We start from the raw sequence: 24,090 nt of genomic DNA, 5'->3' as shown, positions 1-24,090 counted from the left end.
ATCATCCAACGACTCTGCATGAACATGAAGACGTTTGGAATGTTTATAAAAGAAGTTACCCAACATAAAAATGTTAGGTATCATTCATATTTCATATTAAGATGACACTTAATGGAAAATAGAGAAAGCTAACAGAGTCTCGGGGAGCCGTCCCAGCAAAATGTGGGACAGCATCCCGAGACACAAAGGCCTCATATTGTAGGCTTCGGACTTATTTTATTTCTTCTCTTTTTTAATAGTTCGACAATAACTTACAGAGTTTCTAAATCTATTTACATTCTGCTTATAAAATATGACATAACAAATATGGTTTGAAAAATATATTGAATATTGCAGGACATAACACATGTTGAATAAATAAGAATAAATTTTGTTGTGGTCCAAAAGAAAAATAGATGATTTGACCGAAGAAAACTCTGATATCTAATGTATAACAACCAATGCTTGGAAAAAGACTTTTACTTTGTCGTTGAAATTCTAAAATGCTCTTCGAGCAGCAATTAATAAATGGTCCCAAACTTCTCCCCAATTTTCTCTACTCTGCAGTCTCTGCTATTTATCACGGCGAGAAAGAATCAAATTATCATTATATTTATTTTATTTTTTCATTGCAGAAGAAATTTTATGTGACAATCAATTACAATTATTACTACGCGACAACCTTCTTTTTTTTCAAATTACAACTATATAATACTCGTAATAGAGAATTACATTTTCCATTAACAAATGTTTCAAGAAGATCTTCGCCGTTGGTTTTAAGTTAGGGTGTAAAATCTACGTGGATGTGTCTTAAAGTAGTACTAAAAATAAACTTATAAAAGCATGCATTAATTGATGCAGCTGGAGCACGTAATAATTCTTCGTTTGTTTGATGGCGGGTTCAAAGTTGAGACCAAAAGAGCAAGATTGGTTAGATTTAGGTAGACCTGCCACTTCGGAATCAAACCCTTCACTCTCGAGTTTGAGAATGATACTTTTGATGCTTGACCATTAAAGACACCTCAGTGGCATAAAAATTCAAGTCAATTCCTTTCTTGGATTCTTTTGGTTAACTCTCTCTTCATAATGCTCTCTCTCTCTCTCTTTCCACACTGTTTTCAACATCTAAACAGGAAAAGTTCTCAACAAGTACAACGTTATTTTTTGCTGGGTAACGCTATGGGTGTCCCATGAACTCGGTTATATAAATGGTATAACCACAATGTATATAAATGTCCCGTGGTTGGTGTGAGTTTAAGATGAGATTTAGGATGATTTATACTCGACTTTGACTTGAGAGACATAAAGCTGATTGCCTTTGTAGTGGAAAGACTTCATCAATATAGGAGTGATTGAAAGCGTTAGCACTTTTCAAGATTTTACAAGTGCAATGGATACCTTTGAACATTCTATATAAACACAAGATTGAAAGATAAATAAACCACATTCCATTACATTGAGACAATTTCTTATGCCGAAGGGTACTCCCGCTTGGGGGGGAACATCACATGCTTGCTTCTTGCTTCTGAATTTACAAAAATAGTGAGAAAGTTTGAGTGAGGAAACGGTATTAAAATCAAAGGAGAATTGATAAAAACTTCTCCTTTACAAATATTATTTATCTCAAACTACTAGAGGAATATAATTTCTACAACATCCTTCCCTTTCTGGAATCGATCAAACACTTTTCTCTAACGTTATAATCTTTCCCGCTTTCCCAGTATTTAACAACTTGAAATCATGCTAGGGTGAAAAGATGGGGAAGTTGCTTGAATCACTGACGCCTCAAAAGTCCTTCCGGTAAGTGTTCAAAATGCAAAAGGAGTAAAAAAAAAAAAACAATTTTAAAAAGGAAGATGGAAGAAGACATGAAAAAAGAAGTGGGTAGTAGAAAGAATTCAATAAATCCTAAAAAACTAAAAGTCCTAACTGATTAACCCAAAAAGAAAAAGAGGTAAAAAAAAAAATGTTACACTGAGGATGTATCAACAAGAACCTCGTTTAACACATCATCCTCGGTATTGGCCAGGTTAAATAGCTCTGCATCCTTGTCTTCATTACTGGAAAAATCCCTTCTCTCCAATCTGGAATGAGCTGCAATAAATATCAACTTCTGCACCTTGTCCAATGCAGTCCTGGAGTGGCCATGTGCACAAACCCATCTCCTCAAAGACCAATTACATTTGAGGCCACATGAGGTTGCATGAAGGAATATTAACCTCACTGCAACTTTTCCTAAGGACTTGAATTCAGTTAGATAAGTTTCCCACACAAGTCTACTGCTTTGTGGATTGGCTATCCTCATCTTCCCAGTAACTGGATCTCTCTCCTTCATCTGCACAGCTTGAGCATAAACTGGGTCAAGACCTTCTGTTCTCCATTTCATGAGTTCCATTAGAGCAATATGTGCTTCATCTCTTGCAACAAGCCTGGTTATGAGTTTATCCACATCTTTCTCCTGCTCAGAAGTTAAGTGCTTAAACGGTGGAAGGTACTTGCCACTAGTGTCCCTCACTAAATAAAGAGGATCAAGAATATATGCAGCAGCCCAAGCAGGGTGATAGTTCTTCTTGAACCTTCTATCAATTAACTTTTCCACTGCTCCTTCTGCAATGTGGAATTTGGAGCTCCAATCTTTCACTTTCGCTCTTAACTCATCCCAAAGTGGAAGGCATTGGCCAACAAGTGGCTTGTCTGTCTCAATCTCATGAGCCATGTCCTTCACCAATTTAACCAACATGTGCACTGCTTCTAAATCATTCCAAAAACCCACATCTCGAATCATGTCCCCAACTTCTCTAGCATTCTTGTCTTCAATGGATACCATCTTGAATGATTCATCAAGCAGAACCAACTGCAAAGCGCGAACCGAATTCAATGTATCCTCCATCATTGTATATACAGGACCAAAGTTAAAATTCTCAAACTCTCGCAATGGCACTCGAAGTAACCAAGCGTGCCCGTACTCTTGCAGTTGGTACTTGTGAAAACTATTCCGAACCTGAGACCTGTAATTGACAAAATTCGCGAGCTTGAGACAATTCTCGGTCACAGTCCTGAACAAGGGAAGTTCCTTGGTGAAGTCCTTGATTAAACTATTGAAGCCTTGATACTGACAAGAAAGATTAACCATCCAATGATTCTGATTCTCTAAATTTTTCAAAGCCTTGGCGTTGAACCTGTCTGCAACTATCCCAACACATTGTTGAACAAAATTCCCGCAAATGCCAGTAATTGTCTCCCTCAAAACCTCCTCTGCATACTTAGAAGGAGCAGAACCAGCAACAAACACAGCCCTTCTGTACAAACTGGTCCCATTGGGAAGATTCACTGTCAAATTCACCAAATTTTCATCACCATAAGCCCCATAATTCTTTGATTTCCACCCATCTGAGGCAATTTGAAAGAACATGGCATCTCTAATCCGCGCTTCTGACTCAGCCTTGGATTCCTCAAACTTAGCATCCAATCTAGTACCAGTGAACTCTCTAGGAAAAACCGTTGGCAAACCAACCTGGTTAAGAAAAGCTCTGAACTTTGGGTGGTCCAAGCTCGAGAAAGACACGGAACCACACGACTCATACACCCAATCAGCGAGATAATCAACCGCGCTATCAATCTGGTTCTTGCTAAGAGCAACCCCAGGTGAAGTTTTAGGACTCTTAAGCTTCTTAACACTGTCTTCCAACATAGCCAAAGCTCCCAAGTCCTCCTTCCCACCAGACAACATCAAATGCGGTTGCTCCGGCAACCCAAATCGCGACGGATCCACCACGGAAAGCTGCGGAACGTGGTACGAAGAACCCGTCGGAGAGCTCCTCTTGCGGTGGTGGTTGTGGTGCACCGACGACGACGACACCATAGCAACGGCACTCCCCGGCGAGACAGAGGAAATGGGTTTGGCGTTGGCCCCAGAATTGAAATTGGGGCAAGTTCCACGCTTTAGATGCTCAGAAGCCGTTCGAGAAGGGTTTGAGGCTGAGAAAACGGCGTCGCATAATGAACAACGCAGCTTCACCGCTTTGGGGAGTCCCGTTTCGGTGTTGGTAACCAACAAAGGCTGCAAGTGTGCCCAATACCAAGCCCCTTTTCCCTTTATGGCTTTGTTTCGAACCATCATCAACCCTTCATAGCGCTTTTGCAAAGCTTTTGCCGTAGCTTCATCGGCTGAAGCTGAATCCGCAGAGTGTGTCGTAGCAACAGTGTTAGTAGCCGCCATTGCAGCCTGTGACCGTGAACGTGAATGTGATTAAAACTATGATCTTTACTCTGGACGAATGGTTTGGTCACATACCCTTCATCATCATCATCTTCATCGCCCTGTGACTCAAGTGTAATAGTTAAACGGCATCGAATTCCGTGCATTTAGCCTGAGACAACAGGTGGCGGAAGTGGTGGTGGCCGGAATTTGAATTTCCGGTGGATTTCCATGCGATCCGGGAGACTTAATTCAGAGGGTAGGTTGTGTTTTAATTCAGAGATGTTGCATTTTGATGAGAGTTAAAGGAAGGGAATGGAAGAAGAAAGCAAAAAATAGAAGAGTGAGTGTGAGAAACAGTGACACCGAAATAGCAAAGCGAATGAGAGTGAACCACATTCACGTACGGTTTTCACTCTCGGATGAATGTAATGCAAGGAAGTAACAAAGGGTGACGCTTTTTCACGCGGCGACCGCGTGCGCGTGGTAAACATCTTTCGGGGATGTTGATGGGGAATTGGTGCGACGAGGAAACGCTGGAAGCCTGGAACCCAAGTCCCACGTACGAAACCCAGACCTCATGATTGGAAAGTGGAATCTACGCGCCACTTGTGCCTTTTGTTTCGGCTTTTCTTTTTTTTTTTTTCGGGTCTTGTTGTGCGTCTTGCTTTGTCCTTGTCCCTTTCTTTTCTCTTTCTATAATTTTTTTTTTTTTTTGTATTATTCTCATACTGGTTTTTACCTAAAAATGATCATATTTATTGTTTTCGAAGGCTGAATTCTTTTATTGACAAAATGTTTAGTTCTCTTCTAACTTCATTCCAATTATTTTATTATTTATTTAAGGATGAAATATTAAAAGTAAAGAAAATGTTTATTTTATGTTTCAAGCAATTTAAAATTGTTTTTTTTTTTTTTAAAAGTGAGCTCATTAAATTTTAAGGTTTTTTTTTATTATTATTATTTGTTATGGCTGAGCAATCCTTTTATGACTTTTGTTATTGGATTTGGATGTATTGAGAATGTGGACATGGTCGAATTTATTGAATTTCAAACCTGTTGCAATGCAGACCCTGTGTAATCAGACACTTAGGAGGGAGAAGAATTTCGGTGGTTTGTACTACCATTGACTCATGCTCCAAATCAATTTAAATCAGACAATTAGTAAGAAAAAGAGAGAGAGAGGAGAAAAAAAAAAAAAAGTGTCATTTCCTGAATAAAAGGATAGATTTGGAGCACCAAAATTTTTTCCATTAGCATGATAAGTGGGAATTTTCTTCTATACATTGGATGTACCCACTTGGGTACATTTTTTTTCTACAAAAAGTAAATTTTCTTTTCATTAAACTCATACTTTCACTTTTATTCCATCTGTATCCCCACTTTTTTGCTTTTTTGGGACCGATGCATGGTCTATCGGTAGCACTAAAGGTTTGCTCTGATAAGTGACAAAGTGGGCAGGCCGAATCTATTAACCTACCAAAAAATAAGTCAGCTCATCTTGTTCTGCTTTTGACAGTGGATTAAAAAATTTGACCCCAACTCGTCTCGTTTGGCAGATTGGGCGGGTTAGCCCGTCAATAGAGCTTATTTTACACTGATCTGCCTATACCCGCCATTAATCTGCCAAAAAACAAATCTGTCCGCCCTACTTTTGAAATGGATTAAAAAAACTCAGTATGCCCTGTTCCATTTAGTTAGTGGGACGAGTTGGCCCACCAAACCTGCGTTTTGCCTGCTCTTGACAGTAGTTAAAAAGTTCAACATATGACACAATTAGATTTAGATAAAAATTTATCGTTAAATATTACTATTTATTTAGTTTTACTTTTAAGTGGGCACATAAAAATATTTCATGAATTTAATACTTTGTTGTTTTTATGTATTTTATTTCTTATACCATAAAAATGTGAGGTTGTATGAAATAAAAAGAAAAAGAAAAATTAGATATCACATGTGTATAAAAAATGATTTTATTTATTAAATTACCCCATGAGAAACTTTAAATTTGTTACCGTATTTATTTATTTTTTACCCTTTCTTCATAGTGCAAATTGAAGTATAAGACTAAAACCACCGGAACATTGACCATTTTGACACGCTTGACAAAAAAAATTACCAGACTGTCACGTTAACAGTAAATTTTGTCAAAATCCCACGTGGTATATTTCGCTACACTATGTAGCAAAATATGTTTGCAAGTAATTCGCTACACAGTGTAACGAAATATGCCATGTCAGGCTGCATAGTCAGCAAAAATGACACGTGTCAAGCAGACAGAATTCAAGCATAATTCGCTACACAGTGTAGCAAATTTCTGCCTGCTTGACACATGTCATTTTTTGCTGACTGTGTATCCTGACATGATATATTTCGCTACACTGTGTAGCGAATTACTTGCAAACATATTTCACTATACAGTGTAGCGAAATATACTGCGTGGCATTTTGGCAAAATTTACTGTTAACGTGATAGTCTGATAAATTCTTTTACCAAGTGTGACAAAATATTCACTGTTTCAAAACCACTTGAGTGCCATTTACGTTTTGGTTTTCATTTTTTTATAGATCAAGTTGCTTGACTTCCAAATTCCAATGCTATACTTGGTTCCGTAAAATGACAGAGCAATATTTGAATGATGGAATGAGATACAGGTAGCATTGTAAATGGGTTAGTTTGGCTTACACGGTCTATAATATAATTTATCGGAAAGCAGTTTCTCTTTTAACAAAAGAGTTGTTTTCTTACGTAACTGAGAGTGTTTTCTCATGTAAGTAAGTAAGAGTTTATTTTGTGTGCAATATTTTTTTATTTTTTGTTTATGGTGAAACTCATTAAAATATGTGTGTGTAAGAGATTTTCTAATCTCATATTAAATGAGAGATGTAAAACCCATAATTTATATGAGATTAAATTTGACCTATTATAAATAATCAAATAGGACAGCTTTAGATTTTAAAAAAATTTATTTAGAAAATAAGTCATATATTTTTTATGCATATCGGGTCTATAAACGTATAGGTCAGCCTATACTATATTATTTATTTCAAATACAATAAATAATAATAATAATTTTAAGAGTTTTATTACTCTCATTTTAACATAAGATAATTATCTTATATTGTAGAAAGAAAATGAGTGGTCCCACCATTACAAGAAAAAAAAAGGTGAGGGTGGGAAAATTGAAGTGAGAGAGCATAATAGAAGTTATCTTATGTGAAAGGGAATAGATCCACTTACCACTATAAAAAATTTACCACTCTTACAATCAATTTAATCACCGTTGATTTTCGTCAATCTAACGGTTATAATTTACTAAAAATTAATAACATTTATTGTGTCACATTTATTAATTAACTATTAATTCTCAATATAATCGTTAGATTGATAGAAATCAACGGTGATTAAATTGGTTGTAAGAGTGATAAACTTTTTTGGTGATAAGTATATCATGCTCCTATGTGAAAAGAGCGTAATATTTTCCTAATTTTAAATAATAAAATAATATTATATTAGTTATTTTTTAATTATTAAATATTTAATAGGCTTAAACGAACTAACAAGATTAGACCAAAACTTTTACTTTTTAAGTACACATCATGTTAAACTTATAATTTGAATCTATATAATCTAACAAGTCAAGCTAGATATAAGATTTTTTTTACATAAATCTAATTTAAATTAAAACCTAACCTAACTTATTTATTCCTCTGGATACTGCATAATATTACTCTAAAGTAATAGCAGAATTGTGAAGCATTAAATAACTTGTGATAAAATATATTAAAATGGACGATGAATAAAACGTGTTACAACCTTTTGCGACGGTAATGATCAACGCACGTGCATAATTTGATTTCTTTAAAAAAAATATTATGCTTTTCTTTACGATGGCTACTTTTTTGTTTTTTGATATAACTTTCTATGGTTTGAAATCAACAAGTTGTAGTTTCAACTTTCAATATCTATAAAATCGTAAAGCTGATTCCCACTTTAATTTTTCTAATTCGTTATTCATTTAAATTTTAAAAATTATATATAAACTGAAAAAATCATAAATATAAATAATAATGTAATAAAATTATAAATATGTCTTGTAATTCATTTCTATATTCAAAAATAAATACAGAAGTAAAAATTATTAAATATTATAATGATATACTTATAATTAATTTCAAACACTTAAATTTATAATTATTTTAAAAAATAAAACTAATTATCCATTTAAAGACTTAAAGGTTTATTGTGGATAATAAACTAATAAATACATTTAATTACTCATTTAAATATGGGAAAATTTCAAAAAAAACCCATATAGTTTTGTTTTGTATCACTTACATTCCTATCCTTTTTTTTAATCATTTATCCCCTATAATTTTTTTAATCCAAATTCATCCTTAACACTAATAGAAACTTAATTAATCTACCTATTTTATCCTTGTTAGGATAAGAGCATAGACCAATGACAAAAAATAAATTGAAAGAAGAAATAAGGCCAAATATTTTGAAAACTTACAATAATCATAGAAAAAATAAAAAAAAACAATGAAAATAGAAAAAAATCAAATATACCTAAAATAAAAAGGGTTTTGTTTCTCTCATTTCACATAAGAGAAATTTTTTCTCCTACTTACTTCGATTTCCATGTTTTGTTTTTTAAAGTAAAGTGGGTCCCACTATTTATTTTACGTGTAGGAAACGAGATTTCTCTCATGTGAAATGAAAGAAATAAAGCTCAATAAAAAAATAAACTGAGAAAAAAGAAGAAAATAAGATCAAATATGTTATAACAATAGAAGAAAAGATTAAAAATCAAAATAGTTTAAAAAAAATAAAGTGAAGATGTAACATGCGGGAGTGATCGTCGGTGCGAAAAGGCACGTATAATGAGCTGCTCATGTTAAATCTTGCAGCTGAGGGTACATGAATGAATCGAATCAATACCCGAAAAAGATGAATTTCAGAGACTGTGCTGATATGAGACGATAAAGTTGAGAATAACTTATAAGAAGTAATTGATACTACATATACTAATAAGATGCATCTATTTTTCGGTATCCCAAAATGAAATAACTTTATAGTTAAGCGTGTTTGACTTAGAAAAATTATGAAATGAGTAATTTCCTGGGAAGTTTTCGTAGGAAGTATGTGAGTGAGGACAAATCACGCTGAAAAGTTTTGTGTTAGATTGTGGAGATAATCATTGCAACTTGCAAGTTGTTGGGTCTTATAGAAGACAAAAAAAAAAAAAAAAAGACCAAATATGTCTAAATAGAAAAGAAAAAATAGATTAAGGGAAAAAAAATTTACAACACGGAGTTCTTTTTCTTTTATTTCTTTTTCGTATTATTTTTTCATCCATTTATTCTAACAGTGATAAAAAAATAAAAATATAAGAAAAATATCAAACATATCCAAATCAAAAAGAAAAAAGTTGTACGAGGACAAAAAAGAAAAAAGATAGAAGACAAAAATAAACGCAAATATGTTCGACACTCATAGATTTCTTTTTTCTTTTTTGCCTTATTTTTCCTCTAACTTTTTTTCTGTCTTCAGTCTATATTCTTTTTTTTAGATTTTTTTTTTAATTTTATTCTTTCATGTCACTGTTGTAAGTTTTTAACATATTTGCTCTTATTTTTTTCTTCTAATTTTTTTATCCTTAATCTATTTTATTTTTTTATTTAAACATATTTGATTTTTTCTTCAATTACGTTTTTTTTACTTTTAGTCCTGTTTGAAGGTGTTGTAAGCTACCAATATATTTGATCTTATTTTTGTTCTTTTTTGTCATTAGTCCATTCTTTTATTCTAAGAAGGATAAAATAGGTAAGATCAGTTAGATTTTTTAACGGTGTTGAGAATGGAATTGGAAAGAAAAAATCATTGGAGGTAAGTAATTTAAAAAATGTAGGGGTGTAAGTTATTCAAAGCAAAATAGTAGAGAATTTTTTTTAACTTTTTTCTTTAAATATTTAAATATGAATAAAAATAAAGATTATTAACTCATGGTATAACCTATTTGAGTTTCTAAAGATAAAAATAAAAATATAAAATAATAAATTTTCCATTATCTAATCAATATTAATTTCAAACATTCATAGTTATTATTTATTTATGGGGAAAAGTTATGCTTTTGCTTTGAATTACTTACCTCTTATATACTTTTTTTAATCACATACATCCTTATGATTTTTTTTTTATCTAAACCAATTCTTAACACCACTAGATACTTGATTAATATACGTCTTTTGCCTTTCTTAGAAGATGAAAATTGACCAATAATAAAAAATAAAGAAAAAAAAGATCAAATATATTAAAAACTTACAGAACTTATTGAAAAAATTAAAAGTAAAAAAAAATAAAAGGAAAAATGCCCAAGTACATCTCAATCAAAAAATAAATAAATTGACCCCGGATAAAAAAATAGGGTTAGGATATTTTGACTACCAATTTTTTCTACTACCACTCCACTACCACTCTAATTACCATTGGATTAGAGGAAAAGTTGAATGAAGAGAGAGAAAAGAAAAATATCTTTTAATCCAATGGTGATTAAAGTGGTAGTGGAGTGGTAGTAGAAAAAATTAGTAGTCAAAATATCCTACCTCAAAAAAATATAGAGTAAATACTCTTTTTAGTCCTTGAAAATATCCACGAAGCCCTTATTCGTCCCTAGCAAATAAAAAGGGCCAAATTGGTCCCTTAAATAATAAAAAAGAGGCCACGTTCATCCTTCTGTTAAATCTCAGCCAACGACCCAACTAACGGTGCACAGTTGGCACGTTAGTTTGCTGACGCGGATTTGAGTGGAACACCGTGGAAGACGAGACGACGATGTTTTGATAATGGCATCCATCTCCATGGTTGTGTGGACACCTGAACTTTGAATCAGTTGCATCTCCAACGCGTTGGGGTAAATTGGTAACCCTAAATCAGCCTTAATGAACTCTAAACAAAAAAATCCCCAAGATCTGCGAACATTGATGACGAAAATCGACGACATTAGAAGACCTTTACCGAATTTGCTGGGGCATATGAGAAGATGAGTCTTTCTTCTAGCATGGGGGGATCAAGTGAGAGTACTTCAATAGGGGAAGAACACTGACAAGGAGTGCCGCTCGTACGTGCAAATGTGGGAGACAAAGTATCGTCTATTCCTCCAAAACTGAGAGAAACCCAAACAGGGCATTCTTTGGGTGCCCTAATTTCAAAGTATACATGTGTAATGTGAAGGTATTTAAGTTGAAACACTGGCTCATCGTGCTTTGTTATTTTGGCAGGAGAATAAGCCGTTTTCTGATTTTTTTTTTTTTTTTAGATAGGTAGATGACGTCTGTAATGAAAGGCTGGAGCAGAAAGATGAAAGAATACATAAGGTGGAGTTGGATCTTGCTGAAATGGATTTCAAGTTGAAGTATGTGGACATGATGATGAGTGAGCAATTGCAAGTTAAGCTGAATGACCAAGGTGTGCAGATTATTGAGCAAGAACTGAAGATTAATGACCAAGAAAGAAAGCTGAATAAGCTATACCTGAAGATGGTTTCAGAGTTAGATAGGATGGACAAGGAAATTAGGCATGTTGGTAGGTCTTGTAGGGTTTTAGTTGCTGCTTGTGTAGGTGTGATTATCATTTGTATTTTTGTTGTTAGTGTGGTAACAATCAAAATAAGTGACCCCAATGTATTTTTTCTTCAATGAAATGTAATGAGTACTCAGTACTCTTGTTATCCAAATTAATAAAGAAGCTTTTATTATATGGGCTATTATGTGCTGGTTCGAATCTGTCTGCATCATATATTTCTATCTGATTAATAAAGAAGCTTTCAATGTATTCCTTTCCATCTAATTGCATCATATATTTGTGTATCCAATGCCATCTCTATGCTATTTTTGTTGTAGTATGGTATACTGCATACTTAGGCATGGAATAGTTGTATCAGTGAAGCTGCATTGTATCACAAACCACAATGTATAGATATATATATGCCTAAATCAATAAATTACTGTATCAGAAGTTCCATGTTGGACTGTATATTTGTGATCCATTTTAATTCCACGAGGGCCAATGTAGTCTTTGACAAAATGCTCGAGGCCATTTTTGGTCCCTGACAAATGTACACGGGGTCCTTTTTGGTCCCTAACCAAAGAAAAACAGGAACATGACTTCAAAGGATTTATATGCAGTCAATTTTGTTAAACCAGAAGACATGGATCTACAACAGGAACATGACAGCAGAGGATTTGTATGCAGTCCAATTTGTTAAACCAGAAGACATGGATGTACAACAACATCAACTACAACTACATATGTTAAAAAACATCAGAAATGGTAAACTTAAACATTCATCAACCCTGTGAAACATCATAGTTCGAACATGATATGAGTATCATTATATTTGAAGACATCGATGTACAGTAGTGCATTACAGAATAAAGCCAACTGCCAGGAATTAAAAGAAAGGCCTCTAATACAAAATGGCCTTTGAATCATTGTTGAGTACAATTAAAAAGGGTACAACAAACTTTTCCCAAAAAAACATTCACATAATAAGGCCTCCAAATACATAATGGCCATAATTTACAAAAAAATTCATTCACATAATAATAAACCCTTCTCAGTTGGCTCATGCACTACTCCCAAGTCATATACAGCAGCAGACTTCATTTTCTTGATGCAGGCCTTGGTGGCCTAAAATCAGGTGTGCTCATGATGGCCAATAATCTGCTTCGTGTGCCACTGGTTGCTGCATTCATTGTTTCATTTGACAAGTGTTCATGTGTCTGTTGTGGATTTGATGGAGGTGAGCTGCTTCCTCTCAAGTTTCCTTCATGTGGCTGAGAACTACCAACTGCTGCAGGGCCTCTTGACTTAATGAGATTTCATCTACTGAGCTGGATCCAATCCTTACATTGATTGCATTTTCTGCTGTCATCTACCCATCTAAAAAAATCACAAAACAGCTTCTTCTCCTGCCAAAATAACAAACCACGATGAGCCAGTGTTTCAACTTAAATACCTTCACATTACACGTGTATACCTTGAAATTAGGGCACCAAAAGAATGCCCTGTTTGGGTTTCTCTCAATTTTGGAGGTATAGACGATACTTTGTCTCCCACATTTGCACCTACGACTGGCACTCCTTATCAGTGTTCTTCCCCCTATTGAAGTACTCCCACTTGATCCCTCCATGCCAGAAGAAAGACTCATCTTCTCCTATGCCCCAACAAATCCGGTAAAGGTCTTCTAATGTCGTCGATTTTCAGTCATCAACGTTCGCAGAAATTGGGGGATTTTTTTGTTTAGGGTTCATTAAGGCTGATTTAAGGTTCTCAATTTACCCCAACGCGTTGGAGATGCAACTGATTCAAAGTTCAGGTGTCCACACGACCATCGAGATTGATGCCATTATCAAAACGTCATCGTCTCGTCTTCCACGGTGTTCCATTCACATCCGCGTCAGCAAACGAACGTGCCAACTGTGCACCGTTAGTTGGGTTGTTGGGTGGGATTTAACAGATGGATGAATGTGACCTCTTTTTTGTTATTTAAGGGACCAATTTGGCCCTTTTTTATTGCTAGGGACGAATAAGGGCTTTGTGGATATTGCCAGGGACTAAAAAAGATATTTACTCAAAAATATATTAGAAACTTACAATAGTAACAGAAAAGACTAAGAAAGCGTTTGGTAGCAGTCTTTGTCCAAAATACCAAGGCAAATGAGATAGGGATTTGAAGCTGCCAGCATTTGGTAGAAGATTCAAAAAAAAGCTCCCAGCAAAACTGAGTATCCAGGCAACGAAAATTTTGTGAAAAATAGCGATGATTGCACTGTGCTAGAAACCCACATCGAAGGTGGTAATTTGTGGTTGCCCGGGGAAGAAAAAAATGAGCAGAAAATATTGTCCAAAATGACCCTCGTTTAATTGGAACTTCAAACCTTGGAGGAAGATTCAGATTCAGAAGTAGTAGCTAGCCATTATTGGTGGGGTGGAGGAGTAGTTCATTGACTATTCTCATTCTCTATGGGAACAATGCAACTTTTTTTGGATTGTGGAACTGGAACGTTTGGTCATCCTTACAGAGACAACCAGATTAAGATCTTAATTTTGTACTCAAGAATGCTTCTACAATTTTAAAAGGTCAAGCATGTCTGGTGGCTTTAACTTGGGTGTCTTCATTCATTCTGGGTCTTCTGTTGTAGTATATACTTACTGTCATTTGGTTCATATCTCATTAATTGAAATATCAAGTTTTGCAAGCTATAATAGTTTTTAATCATTTCTATAACAACCATAAGGCACTGACTGAAGGATTAAGAGACAGAGTACCTGTTGTCAAATAGAAAGCACATGCAATGAAAATGAGAATAAAAGAGCCATCCCTTTCATAGTTATCTCAAGGTCCCACTGCTGTTAAATCCAAGCATCTGTGTACAAGTTTAGTGATTTTTTATACCAATGAAAAAGTGTGGAGTTATAACCATTGATTGAATGGCTGATATTATGATATATATATATATATACTATAAATTATGAAGTTGGCTGTTAAATCCAAGCATCTGTGACGTTGATTGACCGTTCAGAGAAGAGGCTCAGCGTGCCGGAGCTAGGCTTCTATCATTTTGAAAGAGAGACAAAGAGGAAGACAGAGATGAAGACATGGAAGACGAACGTTGGAAATAAAATAACTCCAAAGATAGACTCACTCTGAGTGAAGCGTTCATTTTGTTTTTTCAGTTTCAAAATTTACAATGCTCACTTTCATAATTTACACCAATTATCTCATCAATATTTTACTTTCTACCAAACATAGACTTTGAAAACTTAAACCAATTTTCTTGGTAATTTTTCGTCTTACCAAACAACTTTTTTCTCATTTTCTTACCAAACTCATTTTCTCACTATTTCCCTAGTCATTATATTTTCCTGGTAAAAAAAAAATATCTCCTTTACCAAACGCCTTCTAAAAGTAAAATAATATATATGAAAATACTCTAAATAAAAAAGGAACTTATTCTAGAGACAAAGAAAAAACTAAATATATTATAAGGATTTTATTTCTCTCATGTTATTGGATATACATATCTCCTACCATGGACACAAGATGTGGTGGGACCCACCACCCATTAAAAAAGAAAAAAATGATGACACAACTTTTTATATGAGAGTAACATAAGATAGTTATCGCATGTAAAATGAGACAATAATTTTTCATATTATAAACTTATTTTTTTTTCTATTCTCATTTTTTCCACTTTTATTATTTTTTATCATTGTTAAAAGAAAAAGTAGGACAAAAAAAACTAGTAGAAAAGAAATCAGTGTTATAAGTTTTCAACATATTTAATCTTATTTTTTTATTTAGACATATTTATTCTTTATTTATTCTTTTTTTTGTCATGTAGTCTTTTCACTGTTAAAACTCCTCAACATATTTGGTCTATTTTTTTGCAATTTGTTTTTTTGACCTCAGTCTATTATTTTATTTTTGATTTAGGCATATGTGGTCTTATTTTGTCTTCAATCTATTTTCTTCTATTTTTTTTTTTTTTTTGGTATTCAATTTTCTTCTATTTGATTTAGATTATTTTCAATTTTTTAGTTTTAGTCTTTTCCGTTACAGTTATACGTTTTTAATTCATTTTATCTTAATTTTTTATCCTCGATTTATTTTACTTTTTATGATTTATACATATTTGGACTTTCTTCTTCTATTCTTATCTTTTTTACTTTAAATTTTTTTTAAGTGTTGTAAGTTTTTAACATAATTAATCTTATTTTTTTCTTTTTTATTATCTTCATCTAAGAAAGGTAAAATAGACAGATTGATTAAGTTTCTAAGAATGTTAAGAATGAGTATGGATGAAAAAAATTATAGGAGGATAAGTGATTAAAAAAATATAGGGGATAAGTGATTCATAAGGGGTTTTAACTTTTCCCTTATTTTTATACTAATTATCACGCATGTAGTTATGGTCAATGCTTCAATATTAGCAACATTATTTTCATACTTCAATTTATATATTTTCCTTTTACATCTACTTGTAAAATGAAAGAAAATAAAGAAATAAAGATAGTATTTTTTCTCGACAATATATACATGTATTTTTTTTTTAAATCTATGTATTAAAATAATATTTTTCTTATTTTATTTTCGTAAAGTTTGATAGCCTAAGGAAATAACATACAGCTGTTTGCGGAGTCATTGTTGGGGTGCGTTCCTCCATCTAATTCTTGGTGGAGGAACACACCAAAAATAAAAGCAAATATTATTGGACACTCATAGATTTCTTTTTCTTATATTTCTTTTTTGCCTTATTTTTCTCTACTTTTTTTTTTTCTCTTCAATCTATATTCTTCTTTTTATTTTGAATTATTTTATTTTATTTTGTAATTTTATTTTTTTGTTACTGCTATAAGTTTTTAACATATTTGTTCTTGTTTTTTTCTTCTAATTTTTTTATCCTTAATATATTTTATTTTTTTATTTAAACATATTTGATTTTTTCTTCAATTACTTTTTTTTTTTACTTTTAGTCCTTTTTGAAGGTGTTGTAAGTTACCACCAATATATTTGATCTTATTTTTTTCTTTTTTGTCATTAGTCTATTCTCTAATTTTAAGAAGAGTAAAATAGATAGATTAGTTAAATTTGTAACGGTGTTAAGGATGAAATTGGAGGTAAGTGATTAAAAACAATATAGAGGTGTAAGTTATTCAAAGCAAAATCATAGGGAATTTTTTTAAATTTTCTCTTTAAATATTTAAATATGAATAAAAAAATAAAGATTGTTAACTCATTGTATAACCTATTTGAGTTTCTCAAGATAATAATAAATACATAAAATAATAAATTTTCCATTATCTAATCAATATTAATTTCAAACATTCATAGTTATTATTTATTTTTAGGAAAAAGTTATGGTTTTGCTTTGAATCACTTACACTCCTATGGTTTTTTTTTTTATCTAAACCAATTCTTAACACCATTAGATACTTAATTAATATACATCTTTTACCTTTCTTAGAAGATGAAAATTGACCGATAACAAAAAAGGAAGAAAAAAAGAACAAATGTATTAAAAAATTACAGAAAAAATTAAAAGTAAAAAAAAAAATAGAAGGAAAAATGTCCAAGTATGTCTAAATAAAAAAAATGACCCTGGATCAAAAAATAAAGAAAAGATTAAATATATTAGAAATTTACAATAGTAATAGAAAAGACAAGAAGTAAAAAAATATATATGAAAATAGTTTAAATAAAAAAAAACTTATTTTATAAACAAAGAAAATACTGAATATATTATAAACTTATTTTCTCTTCTATTTCATTTTTTTCACTTTTAGATTTTTTTATCATTGTTAAAAGAAAAAAAGAAAAAGTAAGACAAAAAAAAAATCAGTATTATAAGTTTTTAACATATTTAATGTTATTTTTTATTTTTTCTATTTTTTTTGTCTTGTAGTCTTTTCACTTTTAAATTTTTTCAACATATTCAATCTGTTAAAAAAAAACCTAGATACAGAACATTATCTTGAAAAATATGTGACAGCTGCAAATAACTTTTATGCAGCAACAGAAGATTAATATAATCCTTCATTTTTTATGATTTATACATTTGACCTATAATAGAATCCATCAAAAGTTGTGTCAGCATGAAAATTATTCATAATTTCTGTAACATAACAAAATGAATTTCCCTTAAATTAATGAGGCTAAACTGTATTACCTTTTTCGAGTTAATTAAGACATCGTCATTGTATCTTTCAACTCAAACAAAAAAATAAAAAAAAGAGAGAGTAGAAAACTCATTATCATCTCTCTAAAAAAAAACAAAAACAAAACAAAACAAAACCCTCCCCACAATAAACAGTTTCAACTTGCTCAGATTCTCAGAATATATGTAGAGGTAGAAGAAACAACGCATTGGTATTCGAGTTAAAAGATGCAAAATAGTCAAATGTTTAATGAGTCATTAACCATATGCAAAAATTGTCATCCACCTTCCAACGTAAGCAATTTTTGAATACTTAAAAGATGAAACAGACACCTCTGGCAAGCATTGGTCATTTTGATAAGAAATTCAAATCTGTAGTAATCAATCTCCGAGTTAGGTGAAGTTCTACATTTCATTGTGTTGTTTTGGTGACACCGTTCTCATATATAAAAGTAGAAAAATAAGAGCATGTGATATGATGTGGAACACAAACAGAAACAAAAACAGGAAGGTTTTCAAAACAATGCTGACTGGGTTTTGTCTTCCCCAGACCCATAGCAAACTACAATTGGACCTTAATTAATTAATCATAAGCCTGTTGTGATCATTTTAGCAAAGGCATGTGCTCTGTACCCTCTAAGCCAGTCAATTTCTAACGCTTACTATGGGAAATTCATCTTCGTTACTTTCTCGGATGTCAACATATAAACAACTATCTGAAACATAAATAGTCTAATTTATAAAACTCGAGTATTTTTCTTTCTTGCAATTAGGTTCATTGTATAGAAACATAAAAATTATTAATATAACCTCACTCAATAATTAAAGTTTTTGAGTTGAATTAATTATTTATTATGGTATCAAAATCAATGGAGTTTCTTGGCACCGTTAGACTAGACATGATACATCATTCACCTTTCAAGCCTAATAGACTCTCATATGAAAGAGTGTGTTAGAAAAATATAAAAACTATTAATATAACATCGGATTCTCGTGTGGGAAAAAATGTTAGAAAAATATAAAAATCATTAATGGGAAAAATATCTATCCTTTTAAAGGATATAAGTTTATATCCTTTTAGATTCTAACCGTTGATTTCTGTCCATCAACGGTTATAATCTATTGGGCCAAATTTAATGGGCCAAATTTATTATTAATTAATAATTTTAATCCAATAAATTATAAGCGTTGATGGACGGAAATCAACGGGTTAGGATCTAAAAGGATATAAACTTATATCCTTTAAAAGGATAGATGTTATTCCCTTCATTAATATAACATCACCCAACAACTTAAATTTTTGGTTGAAATAGTTATTTATACCAATGTTGGTTATTAATTCAATCTCACATCAGATTTTTTTTTCTTATAAAAAAATTCAAGAAATTTGTTTTTTTTTTAAAAGTATCAAAATGAACAAGTTGATATCATTGTGAGAACATGAGAATAATGAAAACTTCTAATAATGGGTGTTTAACTGATAAGCATACATTCTATCCAAAAAATAATTTTTGTAAAGTGACTAATATTACAATTTAAGTAAAAATAAATAAAATCCTACAACTTGGCCAATATGTATTTGAAAGAATACTTTCGTCACGATAAAATATTTGAATAAATTCTATTTGAAAATAAATTTAATGAATCAGTGATGTGACACACTACAAATAATGGTATAAAAAAAGGAAACTATTCTCTTTATACATTTACAAGCTAATTTAATCTGCGAATATATTATATCTGGAGTTTATTAACATAAGGAGCACACTATAGTATAATATATTCTTAGAGACTCAGTATGTTCTCAATTCCGAATAATAAAGTGATCACAAATTAGAAAAGGAAAATGAAACCATATTCTGGAAATAGTATTGTTATGCAAACATAATTATATTAGTATTATCATATTTCTTTAGCTGGACAATTAAGTAAACTTGTTGACAAAGGGTCTTGAATCCCACTATAAAGAAAAATAGTTAAACAGAAAAATATTTCTGCTGCAGATAAGTTATCTGCATTTACTTCTAAAACGACGTCGTTTTGAGATTAAAATATTAGAAAATTATAATTATAAAGACTATAATAATCCTGAAATAAATTAAAATTGCAAAAACAATATGATTTTCATCCCAAAACGACGTCGTATTGGGTTTACTACAGAAAAAACGAACCCATAGTTAAACTAACAATATTAAAATTATATAATAATACATTCAAAATTTCCATGTAATGAAATTTACATTTTAAATAGGTTCTACTCATCAATCATGCAACATAATGAAAATACAGTTCACAAGGATGATTTACTTGCCTTTCAAATTGCCCAACAAAATACTTCAGCAAAATTGCCTTAAAAACACATCCGTGATACATATGGGATATACTTTTTTCGGACCTTCAGCAGAAGAAAATTGCTTTCGAATCTTTCTATATATATCAAACAGGGAATCACACTCGATAGGAAGGTTATTGAGATTTAGTTTCCTATTCCTTATTATGTTCAATTTCCCTTTTTTTGGATGGGGAAGAGAAGGGTGAAAAGTGGCAAGGGCAAATGAACACATTTTTCCTCTTCATTATAAAAAAATTCCAAAAATAGAGAAGAAAAGGAAAATGATGTTCGGCAACTTGGGGAGCAAAGACCAAAGAGATGTGTTATTTGGTCAAGGACTCAAGTTGGGCCCTATAATTACCCAGTTATCCTTACCCACGTGAATAGAAAATATTGAGAAGCTGATATTTATAATGATACCTTGAAAAAGAAGGCCATATAAAGTCCGAAACAATGAGAAAGCACATTTGCAATATCACTGACTTTATAAAAAGTGTTTGAAGAAAAAGCAAGAATGGACCAACAAATCTTGAAAACTTTGAAAGATGAAACTTGTTACGATATTAGAAACCACTGACCACATAAACCACGTGATTGTCGGACCCCAATAATCGGTGACATTCGGGTATACGTGGTGGAATAATATGTTGATCATCCTCAATGAGTCAAATCCATTATTTAATTTTAATTTTATTTGTGAGTTTAATGAAAGAAATGTCATCTATAGACCTAGCATCATAATGGTAATGAGTGCTGCGGATAAGAGACAGAAGAATATAAGGAGCATAAATGAGACCGAGTCATTTCGATAATCCATCCACCAATGCGTTGTATAGTTTTGGGCCAGAAATGCCAACTGGACCTGACCTAATATATTCCAAGCCCAGATCTCATAAAAAATGAAAAATTAGATTAAAAGGTAAAAGGCGCCCACCGTGGGGCTCGAACCCACGACCACAAGGTTAAGAGCCTTGCGCTCTACCGACTGAGCTAGACGGGCAACTGATGGAGTGTTTATATTTTTTTAATAAGAATTATATTATTTCATCAGTAACATTGATGTGTCCTGGCCTTCTTGAACCATTGCTCATTTTCCACTGAAATGAGTAGTAAAGAAAGAGTTCAGAAGAGCATGTTTCCAATGACTTTTTTTCATTCACGAAAAGAGATTGTGCATCAGCAAATCTCTTTGACTTTGAGAGAAATTGGCTACTAATCAAGGGAGATTTGAGTGCATCTGCTGCAAAGGAATAGTCTAATGCTAAATCATTCAACTACTTGAACCAACTAGCTATTCTTGTTTGAAGTTAAATAAAGAGCATATTTTGGATTCCGAAATGAATTTCTAGGTCCGCACATTTATCAACATATTAAGCTCGTAAAAAGAAATAAATTGATTATAGACTTCGAGTCCTTGAATACCTTGCTTTCTCAACACCTGTCCGAGATGGAAGAATAGGTACACTATATACGTATATAGACGCATAGAGTCCGTTTAATTTGCTAAAAAACTTGGAACAACATCGTAACCCTCCCTCTGCTGCAAATTCATGCTAAACCTTAGATGAAAGCTTAGGAGAAGAAGCAGTATCATCGCTGCTGGCTATCAAGAAATATAAGTCACAATTCAAAAAATCAATGTCTATCATAAATAAAATTAAGATTTAAAATAATTAAATGATAAATATTATAATAAAAAATATTTAAATATTAGTCCTGTATTTCTTTTAATGCAAAACAAAAATTACACAACACAAAAAGTTTTATATCATTTTGTCTAGTGTTTATGCATATCAAATATGGTTGAGCACATCACCACCAACTATGTGTTCTTCCAATTTAACTAGTTATATCGAGTTCTTGGGAATTTAAGTTGCCGCCACTCGAATTGAACTAGTTGAGATTCCAAAAAAATCCTAAAATCAATGAACTTAAGATTCACATATACAATTTCAACGATTGAAAAATTCACACCCAAATTCATTTAACACACTACCCGAAATCACTAACCTATGACCCGAATTCATTTAAATCCAAATTCTCCTTTTGTAAACCCCAGTTGCAATCCTACAACGGCCAACTCATCTTTCTTTTTGGAACAATGGCCATAATGTCACTTTTTTTAAAAAAAATCTCCAAATGCCACACGAACATTAGATTTTATCAAAATGTCATACGACCAATAGGTAGCGAGTTTGGTGTGCCTACGTGTCACCTTTATGATAGCCACCTAATTTGCTAGAGGGTATAGCAAGTTAAGTGATCAAAGTGTCAGTCTATTTGAGTAAAAGCAAGACACGTGACAGCCTCTCCCTAATTTGCTACCTGACATAGCGAATTAGGTGTCAGTAAGTCGCTACCCTTAACTACGAGTATGGTTGTTTCAGAAAAAGCAGGACATGTGGCAGTCTCTCCCAGACATCGAATTTAATTGTATCAGCCACGTGTCATATTCGTTGTTAGGGGTATCGAATTTAATCCTATATAAACCCACCCTCATTTCCCACATATCATGCAACTTTCTCTAGCCTTTTATAAATCCCTTTGAGTTCTATTTTTTGTATTGTTAGTGTTATTCTTCCTTTTGTATTTTGTATTTTAATTTTTACATAATGAGTGAAAGTAGCAATGATTTAATCGCTGTTGTATACTATAATGGGAAGAGATATTTTGGGCCGAATGATCAAGTTTTTGAAAGAGATACAAAAATGTTTCGCATGAGCCCCCGATGCAGTTATAATGACCTAAAGAAGATAATATACAAGAAGTTAAGATTATAATAACGTGGTAAATCTCTATCTTGATTGACTACTAGATGCGCCTCAGGTAAAGAGAGTTGGGTTGCTGTGGAGATTGTTGAGGATGAAGATGTCGCGCTGGTAGTGGATGCATTTTAAAATGATCCAAACTCTACGTTTATTGAATTGTATGCGGAAGTAGTCTCCGGTGGACAATGTATCAGTTAGCGTTCCCTTCCTTCCATTCACCCCATCGACATTAACAAGGAGCCCTTGGTGAATCCTGAAGATAGGTATGTGTCCCCTCCATTACCCCACCCCTCCAATGTCTGCAGAAATGGTTCTAGCCCACGACATGTACGATTCAGCATGGCGTACAGACAGTTTCAATGAAGAGGTGGATGAAGGTGTTGTTCCGGACAGTGACTCTTCAAATACCGACGTCAATGGTGATTTCGATTCATGTCCGTTTATCGCGGTGTGTCATCCGATGCATTCACTTGGCTTAGTAGGAATACAGGTCCCGCTAGTGGAAGGTTAGTAACCTTAATGGTGAAATTTTTGTAAACGTAATTGTTGACGACACAAGTTGATAGATTGCTTCGCATGTGTGATTATACAGGAGAAGATGATGTGTCGTTTTGGTCTCAGACACCCCATTACACAAATATTAATTGGGCATACCCAGATCAGGAGTTTCCTGACTTGGAGGGAGCGCAAGTACCTAAATAGCATATGGGACAAGAGCTATATATACACCAATTGTTTGAGAGCAAGCAGTATATGCAAATAGCATTAAAATAATTTTGTATAAAGAAGTATAGCACAACCGTGTTAGACAAGAATGATACCAAAAGGTTGATAATGGTTTGTGAATATCACAATGATGGTTATTCATTTGTTCAATGATCATAGGTATGTCAAATAGCTGCCCTTGTCAATCAATTATAGACATTCTACAAAAGGGCGATGCATCTTCATGTTATGTGTTATTAATCTTAGAGTTTAAGTCCAGGCTTCTAGTGGAGTAACACCAAATCAGATAATCATTTGTTGATTATCAAGAGCCTTGATTAATAACAGTTGGTAGATCCCCAGGCTAGCTCGAGATAAGGGATG

The 24,090-nt window shown here is 32.7% G+C and overlaps 1 protein-coding gene and 1 non-coding gene across 2 annotated transcripts; both read right to left on the bottom strand.

The window, feature by feature from the left end:
- Nucleotides 1-1,845: 1,845 nt before the first annotated feature.
- Nucleotides 1,846-4,198, bottom strand: LOC133293651 (uncharacterized). Its single transcript, XM_061492239.1, has one exon. The coding sequence runs from the start codon at nucleotides 4,196-4,198 to the stop codon at nucleotides 1,949-1,951; it is 2,250 nt and encodes a 749-aa protein (XP_061348223.1). The 3' UTR covers nucleotides 1,846-1,948.
- Nucleotides 4,199-21,160: 16,962 nt separating this feature from the next.
- Nucleotides 21,161-21,233, bottom strand: TRNAK-CUU (transfer RNA lysine (anticodon CUU)). The gene has a single exon. It is a non-coding gene; the product is annotated as a tRNA-Lys (tRNA).
- Nucleotides 21,234-24,090: the final 2,857 nt, after the last annotated feature.

Source organism: Gastrolobium bilobum, unplaced genomic scaffold, assembly GCF_033153095.1.
Source record: "Gastrolobium bilobum isolate Gb01-03AN ecotype WA unplaced genomic scaffold, APGP_CSIRO_Gbil_v1 utg762, whole genome shotgun sequence".
NCBI classification, from domain to species: Eukaryota; Viridiplantae; Streptophyta; class Magnoliopsida; order Fabales; family Fabaceae; genus Gastrolobium; species Gastrolobium bilobum.
This window is presented reverse-complemented; position numbering and strand designations above follow the sequence as displayed.